Raw genomic sequence first — 22,896 nt, forward strand, 5'->3', positions numbered from 1 at the left:
ATGAAAAATAAAAATATGATCATCTCAACAGATGTAGTAAAAGCATTTGACTAAATTCAACATCCTTTCATGATAAAAACTCTCAAGATGGGTTTAGAGGGATCACCACACATCAACATAATGGAGGCCATATATGACAAACCCACAGGTAACCTTATATGCAGTGGTGAAAAACTGAGAGCCTTTCTTCTAAGATCAGGAACAAGACAAGAATGTCCATTCATGCCACTTTTATTCAACATAGTATTGGAATCAAACAGGAAAAAGAAACAGAAAGACATCCATATTGGTAAATAAGGAAGTAAAACTCATTTGCAGAGGACATGATATTAAATATAGAAAACCCTGAAGATTCCAGAAAAAAGAACTATTAGAAAAAAACTATTAGAATAAATGAATTCAGTAAAGTTGCAGGATACAATATATAGAACCTGCTGCATTTCTATATACTAATAATGAAGTATCAGAAATGGATCCAGAAGGTATTATGCTAAGTGAAATGAGTCAGACATAAAAAGACAAATACCATATGAATTCACTTATATGTTGAATCTAAAAAAACAAACAGATTCATAAACACCAACAGATTCTTAAATACAGAGAACAAACTGCTGGTTGCCAGAGGATAGGGCAGTTGGGGGGGGCGGGGATAGGCGAAATAAATGGAGATTGAGAGGTACAAAAGTAAATAAATCACCAGGGTTAAAAAAAATTACAGCATGGGGAATATAGTCAACAATCTTGTGAAAGTGGTGTATGGTGACATCATGACTACACTTGTGGTGAGCACAGCATAAGGTATATAATTGTTGAATCACTATGTTGTACCCCTGAAAAATATAATATTGTATGTCAACTATACCTCAAGAAAAGAAAGGTTAAATGATGCTCCACACTGAGTGTTGAAGGCAGCAAACTGTGTATAATACAACGCAAAAGCATTCCATCAGAGATGGTCAATATTGAGATGCTTACAGGGTAGGCTTAAAATTCACTTTGAGAAACCTCTCCTTTCCCAGAGGGCACAGTCACAGGAGAGTTGCCCTATTTAGAGTCACAGAACAGAGTCTTAGAGGAAGTTTGCAAGTCATTCTTCTTAAGCAATCTCTTTGGCAACCTTTGGATATATGGTGGATTTTTTTGGTCTATCTACAAAATAATATATTAAAAAGCTGTTTTATATCATTTCTTTATCTCCAGGAAATTGAAAAAAATACCCATCAGAACATTGAAAACCCTTACCAGAATCTATGGGTTGGTTTTTTTTTTTTTTTCCTCTTTAAATCTGTAATGCCCGCAATATACATAAAATATACCTGCACTGGGGCCCTCAGTAGCTTGTGTAGGATGGATGGATGGATGGGAAGGAGGGAGAAAAAAATAAGATTGGAAAGAGAGAGAGGTCCTAGAGCTCAAAGGAACCTCTTGAGAGAAAATCCCACATGCCCCAGTGCAGTCTGTTTCTCCAGAGCACAATGCTTTTCTCTAGCATTTCATCATATATATTGACACTCAGAACAAAAAGACCCATAGTCCTTAATTGTCTTTAACATCACAAACTGTACCCAGTTGAGGGCCCTTCCTATGTCCATGTATGAGAAATGATGTTTTCTATGGCTTTTTATGCACCAATAAGAGAGAATACTGGGTTTATTTAGTATCATATTCACTGAAGTTATAGAGAATGTTTGAAAGACACCATCAAATAATTAAAGCTAAGGAAAGGTCATTTAGCAAGTACACAAGAATGAGACTGGCTTGCATTAAAAACCATTCAACTCCCCATGTGTAACTTTACTGACCTAAACTGTCCATTTGGCAACTGAATTATGGGGATTCTATTAATTTCCTTCTTCTGACCACCTGGGTTTATGATTTCTGGGTTTGTTCACAAAAGAGGTATATTAGTTTTGAAGTGTTGCTATAGAATTACCACAAACTTGATGGCTTAAACCAACAGAAGTTTATTCCTTCACAGTTCTGGAGTCCAGAGGTCCGAAATCAAGCTGATGGCAGGGCCATCCTATTTCCCAAGGCTCTCGAGGAGAATGCTTCCTTGCCCCTTCTGGGATCTGGTGGCTCAGGGGCTTCTTGGCTTTTAGGTGGCATCCTTCCTGTCCGCCTCTGTCTCCCCACAGCGTTCTTGTCTCCCTGCACCTCTTCTGTCTTCCCTGTATATCTCTTAGGAGGATACTTGGCCACCTGGATAATCCAAGATGATCTCATTCCAAGATCCTTAACTTAATTACATCTGCAAAGACCCTTTTCCCAAAGAAGGTCTCATTCACAAGGTTCTAGGGGTTAGGATATGAACTTATCTTTTGGGGGCCACCATTCAACCCACTACAGCTGGTGATGTAGACGGACCAACCCCAGAGTGTGCAGCCCTTCATTAAACATTGCAATGCATAAAAAAGCTACTCAAGTATCAATCCCTGGATACCTAATGAAGTTCACGTCCTGGGTTTTTATTTTATATTTTTTGGAGATAAAGTGTAAGTACATGAAATGACAATCTAAAAAAAAAAAAAAAAAAAAGTCCAAGTGAATAAGATTCTAATTAAAAGTATCAACAGGAAGAAAAATGGTGTCCTCAGAACTAGGGGAGGGTTTGCCAAAAAAAATTCCTATCAGAAAGGGGAGATATATATATATTTTTTTTAGAGGAGGAGAGCCTTTGCAAATGGAAGAAGTGATTCCAGAAAAGGCACAGAAACAGAAGCAGGTCAAGCAAGGAACATGACACAAATGGGTCCCAGTTTTATTGGAAAGGCTGAGGCTAAGCAGTCCCAAGAATTGAAGCTGAGAGAAGTAGAGAAGCAGGTGCCAACATCATCCTTTACCATTTGCTGGTGTTACAAAAGTAGTGACATCTTAAAAGATGTCTCAGCCATGGTTTGGGTTAAATGTAAAAATGAGAAGCTGGAAAATATGCAGACACAGAAAGATAAGAATCTAGAATCTCCGAACTACTAGAACTGAAAGGCACCTTAAAATAATATCTTATCAGTGATAGCACTGGCCCAACCCCTGTATTTGAAGCCATTTACAAATGCTTTTTTTGTGTTTGGATGGATCACCTCCTTCAATGCTCACAAAGATCCTGTGGGATAAGCAAGGCAGGTATCATTGTACCCATTTTCCAGATAAGTCACTGGAGGCTTAGAGGGGATGTAGCTTGGCTGAGCTGGTGTTCTGTAAGGGATATGTGAGGAGTAAATAGCTGATGGACCTGTGAACACGCTGATCTTTGGGTACTGTGGCATTTCCAGTTAGCCCTCCTCTGCCCTCATTCCTTACCCTCATGGAGGTCTGGCTCTGCGTGGTAGACTTCTAGATCTTTCCCATTCTAACTTAATCTCTCAAAACATCAGTGACCTTTTCCCTCCCAACCCCTAACACCTGGTTCACCTTAGAGGGTGGAATGAAAATCAAACATGATGCTCGTTTTCTTAGCCTGAGGTCCAGAGAATATTTATTTTTAGGATTGATTAAAATGCACCCTTGTAATCACAGAAGACTGGATCTTAGCAAGTTCAGTTCAATGAGAAAGACTACATAAGTTTGGTTTAGAGGATATAGAAGAGAAGGCCTGGGTTTGCATCCTAGCCCACTGACTGTATGGTCTGGGATAAACTCTACAATGCTTAAGAGTCTTTCTTTCGATCAGAAAAATGTGAATAAAAATAATAATTCCAGATCAAAGGGCTGTTGGGAGAATCAAATGATGAAATGCATCTGAGAGCAAGAAAATCCAAGAGGAATATTAGATACAATGTTCATTATCCTCAGGATCTATGGATAGCACTGCAGCTTGATATCTGGCTCTCTAGTGATGAACCCCAAACCATCCTTTAGCCAAATTTCTAGGAACATGTGTACACGGCTTTAAGTGATGCAAATATGTTCTGTATAGCAGAAACCCAAAATTTTACTAATATTGTGTAGAGTGCAGATTAGAAAATGAACCTCCAATTTTAGCATGAGGAGTAAAATATGAGCTGTACTTGGATTTATTGGAATTCATAAATCACAATGAAAGTGTACTTAATTAAAATTAAGGAATAGGAAGGCAGAAGACCTAAGGAAAGACAGCCATGTTGGACAGCCATATTAGTGAAAGTGTGACAGCATTTGAGTTAGGATGAGAGAGAAACAGAACCAATACAGATATGAACGTGAGATACATATTCACATGTCCTGGAGATTCCCCAGGCACCCAGCCAGACAGGAACAGTCTGTGATGCCCTGGTTTATGGAGATTGTGGACCAAGCTGGCTCAGATGGAAGATGTCAACTCTAGGGACATCCGCTAATAGGGTCACTCCACCAAAACACAGTTGCATTCCATGCTCACTCTCTCTAATATACTCTAGCAGAAGGTAGAGAAGGCAGTGGAAGGGAACAGTTACTCAGGACTTCATTGCAACTCATAATTGCTGGTGGTGAGCCAATCCCTGGTGGGTGACAGTTCATTCAGCAAAAATTTATTGAATGCTCCGTACAGTCTACCCTCCTGTCAGAGCTGTCACAGTAGAGCAAACAGCAAACAATACACATTTCCACCCTCATGAAGCTCACCGTTTAATGAGAAGCAAAGCAAGAGTGATGGGAACTTTAGGCTAATATGAATATTGAAGACCACTCAAACTGTTGCTTAAGTGAAGTATCAGCCTCCTTGAGAAACTGGAATTGAAAACACAGAACCGTCAGAAACCAAAGTAGCTTCTCTCTCATCACTGTCTCTCTTTGGGTTTACACAGGCTCTGTCTCTCTTCTTGACCTAGCCACTTCATTTTTCTCCTCTCACGAACTGGTCTTCTGTTCCTCTAAGGCTATGCTAGAGGACATCCATCAGCAGTCCTAAGTACCAGACACCTAACCGATACAGATTAGTGCTGCCTTCTCACAGCCCCAATATCCCCAAAGAGAAAACCTGAATGATCCAAGGGAGTCCAGTCACCTAAGGTGGAGGAAACAGGGCTCCTTGCGGGGCCCTTTGGGAGCAGAATCTTTGACAAGGGAATGCCGAGCGAATTGTCTATGAGGAGGTACAGAAAAGAGTAAACCGACAGTTGTTCCTATTTTCTCCCTAGTCACCTTTGCTAATAAGGAAGACCATGGTAGCCACCACCAGCCACACATTCTAAACTTAGGTTTCAGGAAGTTCAGAAATCCAAGGGCAGAAGATGTAAAGGAAAAGAAACCTAGATGTTCTATAACAAACTAGAATTCATAAGCTGCTATCAATTAAAAAAAAGTTTAAAGCAAGTGATGTCCAGTGTAGCACTTGGGTGATCTTTAAAACATCAATTTCACGGGTACAGAGTGAGAAGAAGCTGCCATAATGGAAAGACACCTGGAGGTTTTAGTTTACGGTAGGCTCACTGTTAACTGCTACTGTGACCGAGTGTCAGGACCTAGCAGGGCAACCGCTAGGCTGCAGCAGGGAAGGTGAAGGGGGTCAGGACAGAAGCTAGCAATGCCACCATCATTGACACAATGCGATTATACATTTGGAGGATACTGGTTCCAGTCTCAGCCCAAATTTTAAGAAGGAAATTGATAAATTCAAGCTATTTGGAGGACAGGGGCCAGAATGCTGAAGCATCTGAAAATCAGGCCATATGAGGAACAAAATTCTTGACCTCGGTGGAGGAAAGAAGACAAAACTTGAGGTCACTTTCCAAATATTCAGAGTATCATGCATAATAATAGCAATCTAATACAATCACAGGGAGGCATAATTTGATTTATATTTTTTTAATCTTATCAGTCACATTACCTAAAAAATTGGAATGAGTGCTCTACAAGGATACTGGTTCTCTAAGGAAAGAGGAAGTTATTGACATGGTTTTTGGCATCAGATGGATTCTGGTTCTAGAATTATTCTTAGTCAGGAGCAGCCTTCCTCAATCAGTCATGGAATTAGGTGCAGTATAATTCATCCACAAAGAAACAATACTTGGAAAATCACATAAAGCGAGTATGTTTTTCAGGCTTTTCTTCCCTTGCCATGGAAGAAAGATACTGGGATAAAGAACCTCAGGTCCATGTCTTTCCTATATTATTATATTGAGCTGCACTCCTTGGTCAATCAGAAAAAGGAATCAGAAACCAGTCATTCCCTTAAAAAGTCAGTGCTATCTACACCACTATCTTGTACACAAGTAGACATGTAGTATTAAATACACCCTATGTCAGACACATCCCCAAGCACAAACCCCTGGTGGCATTTCATCGCTCGCTCACTCCTTACATCCCAGTATTGTTTCTTGAAGGCACCTTAAAACTGAAGGATGCTAACCTGGAGAGAGAACACATTACCCATCTCACCCCCCATGCAGCCATCCATACATAGCTCTGGAGACACACCAAGTTCTTCCCTGGGCATGGGGGATACAAAAGTCTGTCAGAGTCAGGCCTGAGAAAGCTGACCTGGGCCAAGAAGGGCCAGGTGAAATTCCAACCACGAGATGCTAGTCAAGGAGGAAACACCAAGGAGAAGGCAGTGGCCCAAGAGCAGAGCCATAGATTGAAGAACGGGATTGGAAGGGAAGAGGAGGACCAGCAAAGCATGCATGCACTCATGACGCTCTCAGGCTGTGATGGGACAAGTGACTCCCCCTCATGCGGCAATTCTATTTTAGCAAAAAATGTATTAAGGTGAGATTTTGCTTTGCTTTTGTGTTTCAGAGACCTGAAGCTAGATAATATCCTGTTAGACAAAGATGGACATATCAAAATAGCGGACTTTGGAATGTGCAAGGAGAACATGTTAGGAGATGCCAAGACAAACACTTTCTGCGGCACCCCCGACTATATCGCCCCGGAGGTAAGGGTGTGACGCCCAAAGGGTGTGCATGGGCGCTTGCCCAACTCCACATGTCCCGGGCACCATTGTTCCTTCCTCCCCTGAAAAAAAAAAAAAAAAATCAGAAGATTTTAATAGTTTGTTTCAGGATCTGTATTTGTGTTTCTGAGTAGTTCATAAATGTGGGTACACACGGGGGTTGTGTTGTTATTTAATGGGGGGTGGTGCTCATGCTGACTAGGTAGTCTCTCTAAGTCTTGAATGGCTCAGCATGTCCTCCTCAGTCATGGCTCCTCCCCACCACAGCCTTAAACTGCATTCACTCCACTCAGATCAACCAGAGGAAACAACGGTGAAGAACCAGGTGGTCACTAAACAGGCTCATAAGTATCCACCTGAATAAGTCCAGTGGTTTCATCTTGGGACCAACATCCTCAAAATGAATCCCTTTGATTTGACCTGCTGCTGCCCTAATCCAGACCCTGAACATCTCTTGTCTGGACCTTGGGGACACCCTCTGGCTTTTCTCTCCATCACCATCCAACTGCCAGGGTACCTCTTTACATATTTTCAAACTTCTCTAAAAGATGCTCCCTTAACATTAAAAAGCATCCCCAGTATATTTTATATGAATCTCATATTATTGCCAACTAATATGGTCTGTGTGTTATAAAACATGCACATAGAATATAATCAGGTTGAACTAAAAATGAAATATACAGTTATTTTTAAAAAAATTTTTAAGGGCACCTGGGTGGCTCAGTCGTTAAGCGTCTGCCTTCGGCTCAGGTCATGATCCCGGAGTCCTGGGATCGAGCCCCGCATCGGGCTCCCTGCTCCGCGGGAAGCCTGCTTCTCCTCTCCCACTCCCCCTGCTTGTGTTCCTGCTCTCGCTATGTCTCTCTCTGTCAAAAAAATAAATAAAATCTTTAAAAAAAAATATTTTTTTTTAAGCTTTCACTTTTGTTTTTAAATTTTATTTTATTATGTTATGTTAATCACCATACATTACATCATCAGTTTTTCACTTTTTAAGTAATCTCTATACCCAATGTGGGGCTCAAACCCACAACTCTGACATTAAAAGTCACATGCTCTAACAACTGAGCCAGCCAGGCAACCCAATATACAATTATTTTAAGTAACTAAATTTTATTCTGTTTATAATGGTACATTTATGCTTCATTAAAATAATGGCATTAAATAACTTCTTAAAATTTTGGTTTAACATTTTAGGACTCAGATTCAAAGGTCGATCAGTTCAATTCTTGGTTTCGTTGGCTAGCATACCTGGAAAATTAGATAGCTCATACTATGGATTCTGAGAAACAAACTGAGGGTTCTAGAGGGAAGGGGGGGTGGGGGGGATGGGTTAGACTGGTGATGGGTACTAAAGAGGGCACGTATTGAATGGAGCACTGGGTGTTGTACACAAACAGTGAATCATGGAACACTACATCAAAAACTAATGTAATGTATGGTGATTAACATAATAAAATTAAATTAAAAGATAGCTCATGAAGGCATAGTATCACTTAGACTTTACAGTATGTATGGTAGGCAGGGTTCCTCATTGACAATAGTGGTTGTAATTCAAATAATTCCATAATTCAAAAAATGTCTTTGATATATCTGGCTTTTTTAGCTAACTTCTTGTCATAATGAATGGCACTGTTTTTCGCCTCCTTATAATGTAGGTGACCAAAAGCTTGTACTGAGAGTACGAGAGACCTCTCTGCTGCCATTTTCTTACATTCTGCATGTTTGTAATCTTTAGCATTATCTTCAAGCCTCTTTGCAGACAACTTGGTAAGGATTTGCCATTTTGTGAAAATGAGTTCTGTTAAGAGAGAACCCAGCAATCCACATAATTGGGCACACAACATAAATGGCCTACCTTGGGATAATAATAACAATGATGGTAACACACCTTACAACATGCTGAAAGCAAATGCACAAATGTAGCCGCCACACTCCCTCTGATAGGGGTATTCCTGTTCTTCCCTCAGGAGGCCTCGGTTACTATGTAAAGTTCCAAACAAGGGCACCAGGGTCATTCTTAATTTTTAAAAAATTAACATAAATACAAGTTCTAATATTTTCTTCCCCCATCTCACTGTTCCATCTGTTGACCCCTGGACCCATTCGGAAGGCCACTGTTCCACCAAGACACCAGATATGCACTTCTAATGCACAAGCCTGTCACTCCACTGTTTTAAAATCTTCAAGACATCCCCATTATCAACTGGGCACAGGCCAAAATCCTGGAAATAGGTCTTTAATAATATGTCCCTGGACTTGCATCTTGCATTCATCTCTCCTATTCCTTAACCATATACTCTGAGGCCTTGGTCTGTGGTTATCCCCAGGATGACCCCCAAAGTCATCTTCTCCCTAAAGATGCTTCTGGTTTCCTGAAATAATTGTTTCTCCCTGTGTTCTACCACAGCACATGTGTAATCCAAGTTACCAGTAAACCATTTCTCACAGTTAGAGCCCATGATTTATCTATCTTAATGTCTCCACCCCTCAGCTTCGAGTACCCATCAACCTTCTTCTAAATAAATGACCACACAGCACACACCCTCAACATCGGTCTGTGAACGTATGCTAGATTTCCCCACCACTGGCCCTTTTTTATACGATAAATCTCACTAGCCTCTTCCTTCTCTACCCATGAAGATACTACCCATTTTTCAACACTCCACTCACATGTATCTACTTTGTAAAGTTTGTTCTTTATCTGACTCACTGACCAATTGTCCCCTCCTCAAAAAAAAAAAAAAAAAAAAGCCATGCTCCTCTGCCTCTGAACCTTAATAAAAATTTAACTTTCCCTTCTTGTGGTTCTAAGTATATGCTGCCTAGTACTGTTTTTGTGTGTATTCAGTTATCTCCGGGGAAGGGCCCCTGTGGCAAACGGAAAGTTGGCTAGGCCAGGCACAGCATTAAAAACACACAGAATCACAGAGCAGGTGGGACAAAGGCCATGAAGCCCACCTGGCAGACACTGGTATCTCCTGACAGGAAAACCCAAATTACAGAAATAAATGCATTTCAGAGCAACATCAGGAATGACGCGCACACACACACAAAAAAACAAAAAACAAAAAACAAACAAAAAAAACCCACCAGACTGCCCTCCCTAAAGCTGGGGAGTATGCCCAGTCCATGTCTCCTGAGAGGTAAAACTCTATGGCTCTCTGCGTCTTCCAGTTACAGGACTGAGGGTCGAACATAGAATTGGGGGTCCAAGCTCGTTTTGACAAAGACTAGGGAAAGAACACGGAAACACCCTCTCTTTAATCTATACTAGCCACTTAGTAAATCCATGTGGGATTCCAATGCCCAGAAGCAGCCCCCTGGAGAGAGCAGGGGTCACCTGGAGACCAAAACTAGAGAGGCTCTGGGTGGTCACTTTGTAAACTCTGACAGCACATCAATGCAGACAGATACAGATGTAACTTATATAGATGTTGTAACTCACGAGCTCCACCAGGCACATGGAATTTGCAGATTGCTCTCACTGTTGGAAAGGGAGACTCTGACCTCAAGTGGCAACGTTGTTACTATCTGAATTATTTGAGTAAAGTTGGGGGAGGAAACTGGACAAAAAATGATGAGGCCATAAGAAGGCAGCAGCGGCTGAGACAGAAACAGAAAAAAGGGCCACTCTCAAGCCACTGTTTCTCCACCAGTTTCTTTAAAAATATAGACAGTGTGAACATGGCCTTGTTAGGTTGAGGTTTAATCCCGGAGGCATTAAATATGAAAAGTAACCGCCCCCCAACAAGGACCAGCGTTCAGAATATCGCTTCAACTCACTAACTAGGACATCTTAAATAAAACAGGTAACCTCCTGAAGTTCAGTCACCATTTGTTAAATAGGGATCACAGGACCTACCTCAGGAGTTATTTAAAAAAAAAAAAAACAAAACTTGTGGCAAACACCTAACTCAGGTCAGCATACTTCTGTTCTGGCAGGGTGATCTGCGCTGTGCTTCTTCCTCCTGACTTAAGACAAATTCTTTAACATCACCGAGCTTAATTTCCACCACAGCTGTCTCCTGTCCTCCAAATTCCTTTTCATCTGTCCTTCCCGATGAAGTTGTTTACAAAGACGGGATGATGCTCAGAGCAGTTTCTGGTTGCTTTGGGCTCCCCCTCGTGACACGACCTGGGAATTGCATGTGAAGCAGCCCTCCCCCACCCCTCCCAATTTAAGGCAAATGCACCTGAACAAAGATTGTGTGCCTGTGCTCACACATGCACCCTTGTTTTCTTTATCGTTCTCCCTGGATCTACTTTTAAACTTTGCCTTAAGGAATACTCTATCTTCTCTAAACTTGAAAGTTAACTTTAGTATTTAAAAATCGAGTTAAGGAGAGTGGCTAGCATTTCTATGCTGGAAGTCAGTGGCAGATTGCAAAAATCCGTCAGCAACTTGATCTTTATTTTCACAAATGGGTACCAGTTGGTCAAGATAGGTATTTATCCTAGAGCATAGAGTCATTTCCATAGGACACAGCACTCTGCCTTCCCTACTTTTCACCGGGTCCTCACAACCACCCAGTAATAAGTCACCCAGATGTTGTCACCACTTCTCACAAATGAGGCACAGAGGGGGGTGAAGGAGTTGGCCCCAAACTACACAAGAAGGGACTGAGCCAGAGGTAGAACCCACAACATTTTGCATGGCCATCTCAGTTTCGTTGAGTTTATCAACTCCTGCATTGGAGACACTTCCACCATATCCCGGAGCCTCACTCCAGAAGGATCTCATTCCCCAGGGACAGGCCTGGGGGGGAGGGGGAGAGGGGGCGGGGAGGGGGGTAGCAGTCAGTGCACCTGGTTCTGCTGCATCAAAAGGTTCACCAGCACCAAGACACGGAATGTCTAGAATACAGCATCATTTTTCTTTCCTAAAGCCACCAGTGCTGTAATTCTACCATTCATTCCCAGGGCCCACTTAAAGAGAAATTCCATTTCCAATGAGGAACTCTAAGATGACCTCCGTGTGTTTACGTGAATGTGCTCAGATGGGTGGGCACTGAGCTGGGCTTTAAATTGCAGGGTGGAAAGGACAGCCATCCCAAGAGGGTCCCGGTCTCGCTTTTTAATTTTGTGCTTCAATACTATTATCGCTTCTCCATTTGGGGTAATAAAGCAGCTTGTCCCCAACCCATCCTGGGAGCGGCAGTCACAAAAGACAAGGATTTTCTCCTCTTCTTCATTTAACAAACTATTACTGTGTTCCTACTATGTACTGGTTTTAATCATGGTAAAACATACAAACTGTAAAATACACCACCTTACCATTTTTTTTTAAAGATTTTATTGATTTATTTGAGAGAGAGAGAATGAGAGAAAGCACATGAGAGAGGGGAGGGTCAGAGGGAGAAGCAGACTCCCTGCCAAGCAGGGAGCCCGATGCGGGGCTCGATCCAGGGACTGCAGGATCATGACCTGAGCCGAAGGCAGTCGCTTAACCAACTGAGCCACCCAGGCACCCCACCATCTTATCATTCTTAAGAGTATTATTCAGTGAGTGTTAAGTATATTCCCATTATTATACAACCAATCTCCAGAATTTTTTTAATCTGGCACAACTGAAACACTATTTCCATTAAACAGCTCCCCATTTCCCCAAATCCCCAGCCACCATCATTTTACTTTCTGTCCCTATAAATCAGCCTCTTCTAGGGACCTCATATAAGTGGAATCATACGGTATTTGTCTTCTTGAGTCTGGCTTATTTCACTTAGCACAATGTCCTCGAGGTTTATCCAGGGGGTATCATGTGTCAGGATTTCCTTCTGTTTTAAGGCTGAAAAAATATTCTATTGTATGTATGGATCACATTGTTTGTCCATTCATCTGCTGACGGACACTACGCACAGTTTTTAGAGAAGGTCGGAGCTTGGTTTGTTAGGATGACAAGCATTGAGCAGAGTCACAGGTATGCTACCTCCCAACATTAAATAAGGAAGCGGCTGAATACAGAATACAGAATACAAAAGCTTTTCTGCCAGGAGAGTGGATTGGTGAAAGGGTAGCAATCTTTTTAAAAGTTAGGTGGGATCCCAGACTTGAAACCCACTTCCCTAAAGGACAGACAAGACCTGGGGCGCCTGGGTGGCTCAGTCGTTAAGCGTCTGCCTTCGGCTCAGGTCATAATCCCAGGGTCCTGGGATCAAGCCCCGTGTTGGGCTCTCTGCTCAGTGGGGAGCCTGCTTCTCCCTCTCCCACTCCCCCTGCTTGTGTTCCCTCTCTGTGTCTCTCTCTGTCAAATAAATAAAATCTTAAAAAAAAAAAAAAGACAAGACCAGTTCTACTCAAAGCACCATTGTCAAGCTGCACACCACTCTCAGCAGATTTCTGGAACTGAAATCTGTTATCCTAGTCTCTTTTGGCATACTCCCTAAATCAGACTTTTGTGGGGGGAGGGGGGAGTATTCAAGTGGGGTGCTGGGGGAGGGGCAGAGGAAGAGAGAGAATCCCAAGCAGTCTCCTTGCCCAGCGCAACATGGGCTCAATCTCATAACCCTGAGATCATGACCTGAGCCAAAAATCACGAGTCAGACGCTTAACCAACTGAGCCACCCAGGTGCCCCACTAAATCTGACTCTAATGGTGACCACAGATGGGACTCGTTAGTTATACAACTGTGGCTTTAAGGAATGTATTTGATCAGATGACTTCTTTAGACCTACTGAAAGTTTATGCGAAGTCTCAGGACAGTAGAAGTCAGTAAAACATGTGGGTTTGGTTTAGCTATTCACAGGAGAGAATAGATACATACCAGCTTCCTGAGGTCCGAGTCTACCACCCAAGTCTTCACATCACAGGTGGGAAAATGAAAGCTAAAGGCACAGGTCAGTTGTTATACATAAGGCCAGAGGAGAAGTAAAAATTAAAACCAAAAAATATTTGCTCACTTTGGCACTGCCCACTCATTTCTGTTCAATCATCAGCTTCTCAAAAGATATAGTTTTCAGTGTGATCTGTGTTAAAACCACATACTGTCATCACCATCAACTACTTACTGAGTGGTATTGAAAAGTTCAAGCAGGGTTTTCACTCATCCACCTCATGTTTATTAATTACATCTCTGCCTCTTGGTCACACAGATCTTGCTGGGTCAGAAATACAACCATTCTGTTGACTGGTGGTCCTTTGGCGTTCTCCTCTATGAGATGCTAATTGGTCAGTCACCTTTCCATGGGCAAGATGAAGAAGAGCTTTTCCACTCCATCCGTATGGACAATCCCTTTTACCCTCGATGGCTTGAGAAGGAGGCAAAGGACCTTCTAGTGAAGGTAAGAAATGAAGTCAAGGAGACTCCATAGATTTAGTATTAGGTATTCTGATTGGTACTCCCATTCATTTCTAGGTTCCGATTTATATATGGTAAAAAATAGTCATCTCGAACTGGATTTAAATGGATGCTCACCATCTGTTTCAACTGAGGCACCAATAGGATGGACATTAGATACCAATTCCATGATGTTCCATCTCACTGAGACCCCCCCACTGTTCACTGCCTGCTGAATGAGCCTTTCAGGCAGTATTTAAAATGATGCAGACCAGCTCTCCTGCCACATTCCCTTCCTGTGTCCACTGGAAATATTGATGCATTTTCCCCCTATAGCTCAGAGTTCAGACTGTCACTACCTCTGCAGCAATCTCTAGAATTCACCATCAAAGCAGGAGTCAGACCCCTGATCATGATAGCCCAGAATCAATGCAGAACTGGTAATGCCATGGAGGCAAACTGGGCTCTGAGAATCGCTTGCCGTGAACCGGGAGCTCCCAGGCCAAACCAATGAAGAGCTATAAGAAACACCTGAGAGCCATCATTAAAGATTTGGATTTTAGAGTCCCAGTTTACCTTTGTAGAGGATACAGAATACAGTGTTTGAGTACAAAAAATAAAATAAAATAAAATAAATCACGGTACTACAACATGCTATCACATATAACAACCACCTGCCCTCAGTGAGCTGTCTGGAAACTATTTGGACAAGGAGATGTACCGGTGTGATCAAGAAGCTAACAAATCTAAAAGAAGTGGACCAAGAATACAGGTGTTTTAAATTCTAGCATCTCTTATCTCAGCTGGCTTTTAAAGACATCATTTAGGGAAATAATTTCCAGCCTTAGTGTCTTTATATTGAAAAGGGAGACTAGGGTAAGACCTTTCAACACTAGAACCTATCAGTGGATTTAAAATCTAAACTAAAAAAAGATGACCAGGCCCATCTTTTTTCACTAGTCTGCTTTTTTCTCATGAACTACTTGGACTTAAATGTAAAGGGCATCAGCTTCTCCTGCTCTCATATACAACTGAAAACTTGTCCAGAGTCTTTGAGATGTTGAGGCAACTCTAGAGCTCTCCCCCAGGAATCAAGATATTGAATCTAAAGTGCTGACAAAGCCTTCCCAGGACACCTAGCCCGAGGCTGATGGCATTTGAAATCTGAGCCAGTTCAATGCATCTTTCCATTTCTGTTATCCAAACAAGCCATAAACCCAGGAAACTCTCGGAACGACCAATTAAATACACTTTTAGTGACTGAACAACACACATATAAAATGAAAGCTGATTTCCAAAATTAACCAATTAAAAAGACTATAGTAAAAATGAAGTTAGGATTGGAATGGAAGCAATTTTGCTTTACATAAAGGCAAGTTCAAACATTCTTAGAGTCGCTGCTTTTCTTTCACACATGACTTCAGGTGAGGCATGGTTGGCGCCAGCTGCTGTAACAAAATATCACCGACTGAGGGACTCACACATTTACTTAGAGTTCTGGAGGCTGGAAGTCCAAGAGCAGGGTCAGCAGGGTTGGTTTCTGGTGGAGGCTCTCTTCCCGGTTTGCAGGCAGGCATCGTCTTGCCTTGTCCTCACATAGCGAGTGAAGAGCTCTCTGCTGTTTCCTCTTAACTAATTCTATTGGACCAGGTTCCTGCCCATATGACCTCATTTAGCCTTAATTGCTCCAATCCTCCAGGTACACTCACATCGGGGGTTAGGGTTTCAACGTACAAATGTTGACAGGACACTGAGAAAGCCTGATCCAACAAAACCCACCAGAAGGAGGAAATAAGGAAACAGTTTGGGGGGCTGCCTGGAGGCGATCCACATTCACCTGTTGATGTTCCATAAAACCCAACAGCTGTGCTTCCCAAACCTAGCTCCGCCTCGGGATCTGGGAGAGCTCCTGCCGAGGAGTGAGGACGGGGCCAGGTGGAGTTAATCAGAAATAAATGTTGGGAGGGATGGTTTCAAAGGACAGAAAGACTGAGTAGGAAGAAAGGATCGCTTCCTGTTGGAGGGGGAAAGATGAGGAGTTATGTATATGGAATATTACTCAGCAGTAAAAAGAAATGAACTATTACTGATATACAAAACAACTTGGATGGACCGCAAGGGCATTAGGCTGAGTGACCAAAAAAAAAAAAAAGCCAGCCTCAAAAGGTCACATTCTGTGAGTCCACTTGTGTAACATTCTGGAAAGGACATTGTGGAGACAGAAATCAGATTAGTGGCAGTGGGGGTTAGGGAGTATGACTGTAAAGGGGTATCCCAAGGGACAGCTTTGTGCTGACAGGACAGTACTGGGTCTTAATGTGTCATGGTAGTTACCCAGATCTACACGTGGGATAAAATGACAGAGAACTAGACATACACACTTATTAATGCCCATCTCCTGGTTTGGATATCACACTGTAATTACATATGATATAAGCATTAGGGGAAGCTGCGTGAAGGGTAGACAGGACACCTTTAGTAGCTTTTTTTAAATATTTATTTATTGACAGAGAGGGAGAGGGAGAGCACAAGCAGGGGGAGCGGAAGGCAGAGGGAGAGGGAGAAACAGACTCCCCACTGAGCAGGGAGCCCAATGCGGGACTCGATCCCAGGACCCTAGGATGATGACCTGAGCCAAAGGCAGATGCTTAACTGACTGAGCCACCCAGGCATCCCCACCTGTACTAGCTTTTAACATCCTGTGAATCTATATGTATGGACTGAATGTGCCCACCCCAAATTCTATATTGAAGCCCCAACCCCCAAAATGATGATTATAGGAGGTGAGGCCTTTGGGACATAATTAGGCATAGATGACATAATGAGGGTGGGGCCACCATGATGACTAGTGCCCTTATACAAAGAAGAAGAGAGAGATTTCTCCCCCTCCAAGTGCACTCACCAAGGAAAGGCCATGTGAGGACACAGCAGGAAGGTGGCCATCTACAAGCCAAGAAGAGGGTCCTCACCAGAAACTGCCCAGGCTGGCACCTTGATCTTGGACTTCCAGCCTCCAGAACTGTAATAAGTAAATGTTTATTGTTTAAGCCATCATGTAGTCTATGGCACTGTTACAGCAGGCCAAGCGGACTAAGACACTATATTACTTCGAAATAAAAAGTTTATAAACAAAATAAAATCTAAGGCAAAATGTCAGCAAATACCAAGACCAAATCGTGTGCAGTTTCAATAGCAGGAAAAAGATTTGCTGTGAGGGTGGAAAATAAATCAGGTTTAACAGAGCAGAAACCAAGACAAGTGAGGATAAAGAATGAGGGAGGGAGGGACTAGTTAGTGAAAATGGTTTTACAGCCATGTGGAGGAGATGGGGCTTATTCTTTCCCCTGTGAGTTAGTAAAAATTCCCTGTCCTTGTTCCATGAGGAAGAAAGTCCTCTCCCATGTTCCAGCCATTGGGCTGATAAAAATTAGTTTCCCTTGTGCAATTTGCTGACAATAAGACTGGCCTCTAGTTTCATCTCTGCTCCCCATTTGCTCTGTAACTTTGATCCAACAGTCCCCCACATCCTTGAGCTCCCTTTTCTGCAAAGATCAAAGGTAGTATCATTTCTGAGAAACTTCCTCTAGGGAATTATATGTATAATGTTGTAAAACCCAGAAGTAATTGGTCCTCTGAAAAAGCCGCATCTGTTACAGCAGCGGCATCCACATCAGACTCTATCCCCTTTAGCTGTCGTCGGGCGAGATTGCACGTCGTGTATGAACCAACTACACGGTGGAAGAGGTGGTACTCCATCACGAATCACAACTGGGACACTGCTGTTTAGTTGACTCTTGCCAAAGAAACACCCCTTTCTCCCTCATGTGTCCATCCAGGATGTCCTGCCCATTTATTTGGAAACTGCTGGGAGATGAGTGATCTCAAACAGAAACACCTCTCCCGTCTACAGAAAGATCTGAGGAGGGAATGAGGAGGGGAAATGACTCCAGGATGCTGTGCGCTGGGGGCCGTCCTCAGCAATCCAGCACTGCGTTCTAGCCCAGACAGTCAAATGAGTTTTAACAAACTCCAGCTGCATCCTGGCCATTCATTGTGCTGTTTCCCAGAAATGTAAACCACCCTCTGACAGCTTTTGTGAACAAAAGCAAGTCTTCATTTGTGAACACTGAGTCCCTCGGTGCAGCTTCCGTGGCACAGAGCCGATGGCCTCCCATGAGGTCACCGGTCATCTTCAGGACCTGGAAGGAGGAGGGGTGATTTGTGGCAGGACAGAGAAGACAATAACTTACTCTTGTGCAAGACTAGCAAGAAATTTGCATCTCAAAGCTGGAGATCACATTATATTCTCATTACACATTTTATCTTTTAAAAGGTATATTTTTTAATTTCACAGGTACATAGAACAGGCTCAGAAAGCTTTGTCATGATGCCCTAGGATCAAATGCCACATGGTCCTGGGAACATCTAATGGAAAACAGCATGGTGCACATGCAGCCTAGGGCAGTTGCTTCTAATTTAATTCACTGAAGTCTTTAATTATAACAACATGAGCTAGTTTTTGGCCCATTCTTGAGGCACTCACATCTTCCCTCTCATCTTGTTTCATCAAAATGTGCTTAAGAAGTAGAGGTCTCCCATCCAAGTACTAACCAGGCCCGACCCTACTTAGCTTCCAAGAAGTAGAGGTCAAGAGGGTATCATTTCAAGGGAAGAGATATGGGGTCAGTCACTCATTCCCTCTGCTTCTAAAAAATCCATCTGCTTTTCCATGTGTTGACTTACACTGGTGTCTGAGTCTACAGAAAAAAAAGGTTTCACTGTGAAGTTGGTGCCTTTTCTATATGCTGTTCTATATGCTAAAAACAAGAAGCTAACAAAGTGAGGACTGAAGACATGATCTGCAAGTAATAAAGTGGGACCATTCGCTCACTTATTCAACAAACATTTATTGAGCATCTACTTTGTGCGTGGCACTGTGTGAGGTTGGAAGAAGGAGAAATATAAATGGTGTCTGCCCTCCGAGCTTACACTCTAGTAAAAAAAAAAATACTCTTAAAAAATATTTATATATAGTGATACTTTAGCTAATGAAGGGAAGATGTTCAGATTCACCACCAGAATCAAGAAGGGGCTGCTTATACTACTGGGTATTTACCCCAAAGATACAAATGTAGGGATCTGAAGGGGTGCGTGCACCCTGATGTTTATAGCAGCAATGTCCACAATAGCCAAACTGTGGAAAGAGCCAAGATGTCCATCGACAGATGAATGGATAAAGAAGATGTGGTATATATATATATATATATATATATATATATATATATATATATATATATATATATATATACATACACACACACACACACACACAATGGAATATTATGCAGCCATCAAAAGGAATGAGATCTTGCCATTGACAACGACGTGGATGGAACTGGAGGGTGTTATGCTGAGCGAAATAAGTCAATCAGAGAAGACATGTATCATATGACCTCACTGATATGAGGAATTCTTAATCTCAGGAAACAAACTGAGGGTTGCTGGAGTGGGAGTTGGGGTGGGAGGGATGGGATGGCTGGGTGATAGACACTGGGGAGGGTATGTGCTATGGTGAGCGCTGTGAATTTTTCAAGACTGTTGAATCCCAGATCTGTACCTCTGAAACAAATAATACATTATATGTTAAGAAAAAAAAAAAAAGCTAGCAGGAGGGGAAGAATGAAGGGGGGGAAATCGGAGGGGGAGACGAACCATGAGAGACTATGGACTCTGAGAAACAAACTGAGGGTTCTAGAGGGGAGGGGGGTGGGAGGATGGGTTACCCTGGTGATGGGTATTAAAGAGGCACGTTCTGCATGGAGCACTGGGTGTTATGCACAAACAATGAATCATGGAACACTATATCAAAAACTAATGATGGGGCGCCTGGGTGGCTCAGTTGGTTAAGCGACTGCCTTCAGCTCAGGTCATGATCCTGGAGTCCCAGGATCAAGTCCCGCATCAGGCTCCCTGCTCAGCAGGGAGTCTGCTTCTCCCTCTGATCCTCCCCCATCTCATGCTCTCTCTCTCTGTCTCATTCTCTCTCTCAAATAAATAAATAAAATCTTTAAAAAAAAAAAAAACTAATGATGTAATGTATGGTGATTAACATAACAATAAAAAATTAAAAAAAAAAAAAAAGAAGGGGCTGCTTACAACTCAGGCTCTACCCCTGACTATGGCTCTATCTGTGATCTTGAGCAAGTAACATGGCTACTCTCTGAACCTTATTTTCCCCAACTGACAATGGGACAGTGATAGCTGCTTTTAGAATCTGTTTTTAAAATCAGGATGATACAGCTGAGACATCTAGCACCATGCCTGACTCCCCAAGAACATTGGTTGGAATGAGTCCCAGAATCAACCATGAGCTTGACTTGAAGGGCAGGGAGAGCTCACCAGGTGTTAAGGGAATCAAAGAAAGCCTCACAAAGAGGGGGTATTTAAAGACTGGTTGGCTGGGATTTAAAGATGGGGAGAAGGAAATGGGAGCAGAATGTGGGGAGAGGTATCTCCTTGAAAGAAAGAAAGGTCACTAGCGAAGGACAGAGGTAGGAAAGACAGGTGGCACATACAGTGAGTAGACATGTCTGGACAGAAGAGAGGGTTACAGTGGGAATGGAAGGATGTGTGTCAGCAGAGGCCACAGAGAGCCTGGGATGGCACCTAGGCACAGAGGACATTAGGACTCACCAGGGCATAGAGATGACCTTGCTTCACCCTGCATTTTACAGGTGAGGAGATCGAGACAGAAAACTTGCCCGAGGGCACCTGGGTGGCTCACTTGGTTAGGCGACTGCCTTCAGCTCAGGTCATGATCCCAGGGTCCTGGGATCGAGTCCCGCGTCGGGCTCCCTGCTCTGCAGGGAGCCTGCTTCTCCCTCTCCCACTCCCCCTGCTTGTGTTCCCTCTCTCGCTGTGTCTCTCTCTGTCAAATAAATAAATAAAAGCTTTAAAAAAAAAAAGAAAAAAGAAAAGAAAACTTGCCGGAGGCCATGTGGATAGTAAGTCTCTTGGGTGACAGCCTCATGTTAGTGGTTTTGTAACAGAGCTTTAGAACCTTAAGTTCCATTAAGAGGCCTCAGCGGCCAGCATAGGGTAAGGGGGAGAGGGAGTTAGGACGACTAACCATGTGAATATACTAGGTGGTTGTATGAGCATTATAATTGGACTTTAAAAAAAGATTATCATAATTACAAAAAAGAAGGAAAAAATCTACTTTGCTATAGCATGTTGTTTTTTGTTCTTTTAGTTTTGGGATTTTGTGGGGGAGGGGGTTTGGTAGAGCCTTTGAAGATTTTCAAGTAGGAAGGCAAGACAAGTAAAGGAGTGTTTAAAAACACAAAGACTGGATATTCTTAAAATAGGTAAAAGCAAAAGATCCCTGTAAATAAGTTGTTAATGGAAGTCAGGTCCTGCCAGAGCCTCCTGGAAAATCACTGCATTTCACTGTGGTTCTTGTTTCAGAGACCCACGGTGTCCTTATGACATCCTATAGCTAGCACTTTCCAAAGAGACATCTAGCTGGGGTAAGAAAAAGTAGTAACCACTGCAGGCATTTGGGACCCGTCGCTTCCCCAGGTCTTGTGTTTAGACTCTATTCCGTACTGCTTTTGACTTGCTGTGTTTGAGTTTGAAGAGTTTCCAAGTTTCTTTCCTGTCTTGGCCAATGTTCAGTTTGACTTCATGGGGGAAAGTAACGGGAGAGGGGACAGCGCGCGCACACACACACACACACACATATATGTAACAAGTCAGAAAATATTAAAGATTATTTGAATTAAATATTATTTTACAAGCAGATTTGCAGATGCCTTGTCCAAAGTGGACTCTCAGTGACTGGTTTATATTATCCCTAAAGTGAGATTTTCTTCATAGCAGAACTGTTCTACTTAGAAGGTAGCTTTATCAGAAATCAAACTCGATTAATGGGCAGTCAACTAAGCAACAAATGATCCACTTATTCTATGTTGTTGGGTTTTACAGACCAGGAATCAGTGCATATGTGTGTCTGTGTCTGTGTGTGTGTGTGTAGTTATATTATCCCCCCCACAGAACAGCCCCGCACCAAGGACACTTCACTCACTTTACATGTGAGGACGCTGTGAGTCACAGAGTCCTGTAACCTGACAGAAGTCCTACATAACACAGGGCAAGGCCGATTTCAAACCGGGTCTATACCCCTTGAAAGACAGCATTTCTAGGGCAAAGAGCAAGGCAGCAAAAGCCCAGATTCTGGAATATTCAGAAGGCTCATTTGAGGGAGAATGTTGTCACCAGTGTGACTTGAGGCAACAGTTGATGCTGGTAAGTACAAAAATAAGGTTAGAGAAGCAAGTGTCAAATCACTGGGCCTTTAACTTTGTGGAGTCAAATTCCTTTGGCTCTAGGTTAAGAAATGCAACCTCGTCTGAGGCTGACCGGCTAGTCCCTTGAGAAGTAACTGCTCCCTTTCTGCTCTTGCTCAGCTCTTCGTGAGGGAACCTGAAAAGAGGCTGGGAGTAAGGGGAGACATCCGCCAGCACCCTTTGTTTCGGGAGATCAACTGGGAAGAGCTTGAACGAAAGGAGATTGACCCACCATTCCGGCCTAAAGTGGTAAGGACCCACCAGGACCATTTGCTCCCCACCATTCCCGCTTTGCTTCTCCCCCCACCCAGGGTTGCCCGCCTGCCCCGCACCCCTGCCTGAGCCCCAGCTTCCCTCCTGGGTTCAGTTCTTGGAGGAAAGTGCTTCCTTAATTATAATTCAGATTATCTGGCCGGTGG

The 22,896-nt window shown here is 42.8% G+C and overlaps 1 protein-coding gene across 3 annotated transcripts in view; it reads left to right on the top strand.

Annotated features, from left to right (window-relative positions):
- The window catches only part of PRKCQ (protein kinase C theta), a 192,529-nt gene that overhangs the window by 167,065 nt on the left and 2,568 nt on the right, over window positions 1–22,896 (top strand). For all 3 annotated transcript variants that reach the window (XM_064592092.1, XM_064592093.1, XM_064592094.1), the window contains 3 exons: window positions 6,697–6,835; window positions 13,945–14,133; window positions 22,598–22,726. In XM_064592092.1, coding sequence (XP_064448162.1) covers window positions 6,697–6,835; window positions 13,945–14,133; window positions 22,598–22,726 — 457 coding nt within the window. The remainder of the gene's footprint in view (window positions 1–6,696; window positions 6,836–13,944; window positions 14,134–22,597; window positions 22,727–22,896) is intronic.

The sequence above is a fragment of the Mirounga angustirostris genome, unplaced genomic scaffold (assembly GCF_029215605.1).
Source record: "Mirounga angustirostris isolate CCGP_5_RB_7025 unplaced genomic scaffold, mMirAng1.0.hap1 SCAF_5, whole genome shotgun sequence".
Classification (NCBI taxonomy): domain Eukaryota; kingdom Metazoa; phylum Chordata; class Mammalia; order Carnivora; family Phocidae; genus Mirounga; species Mirounga angustirostris.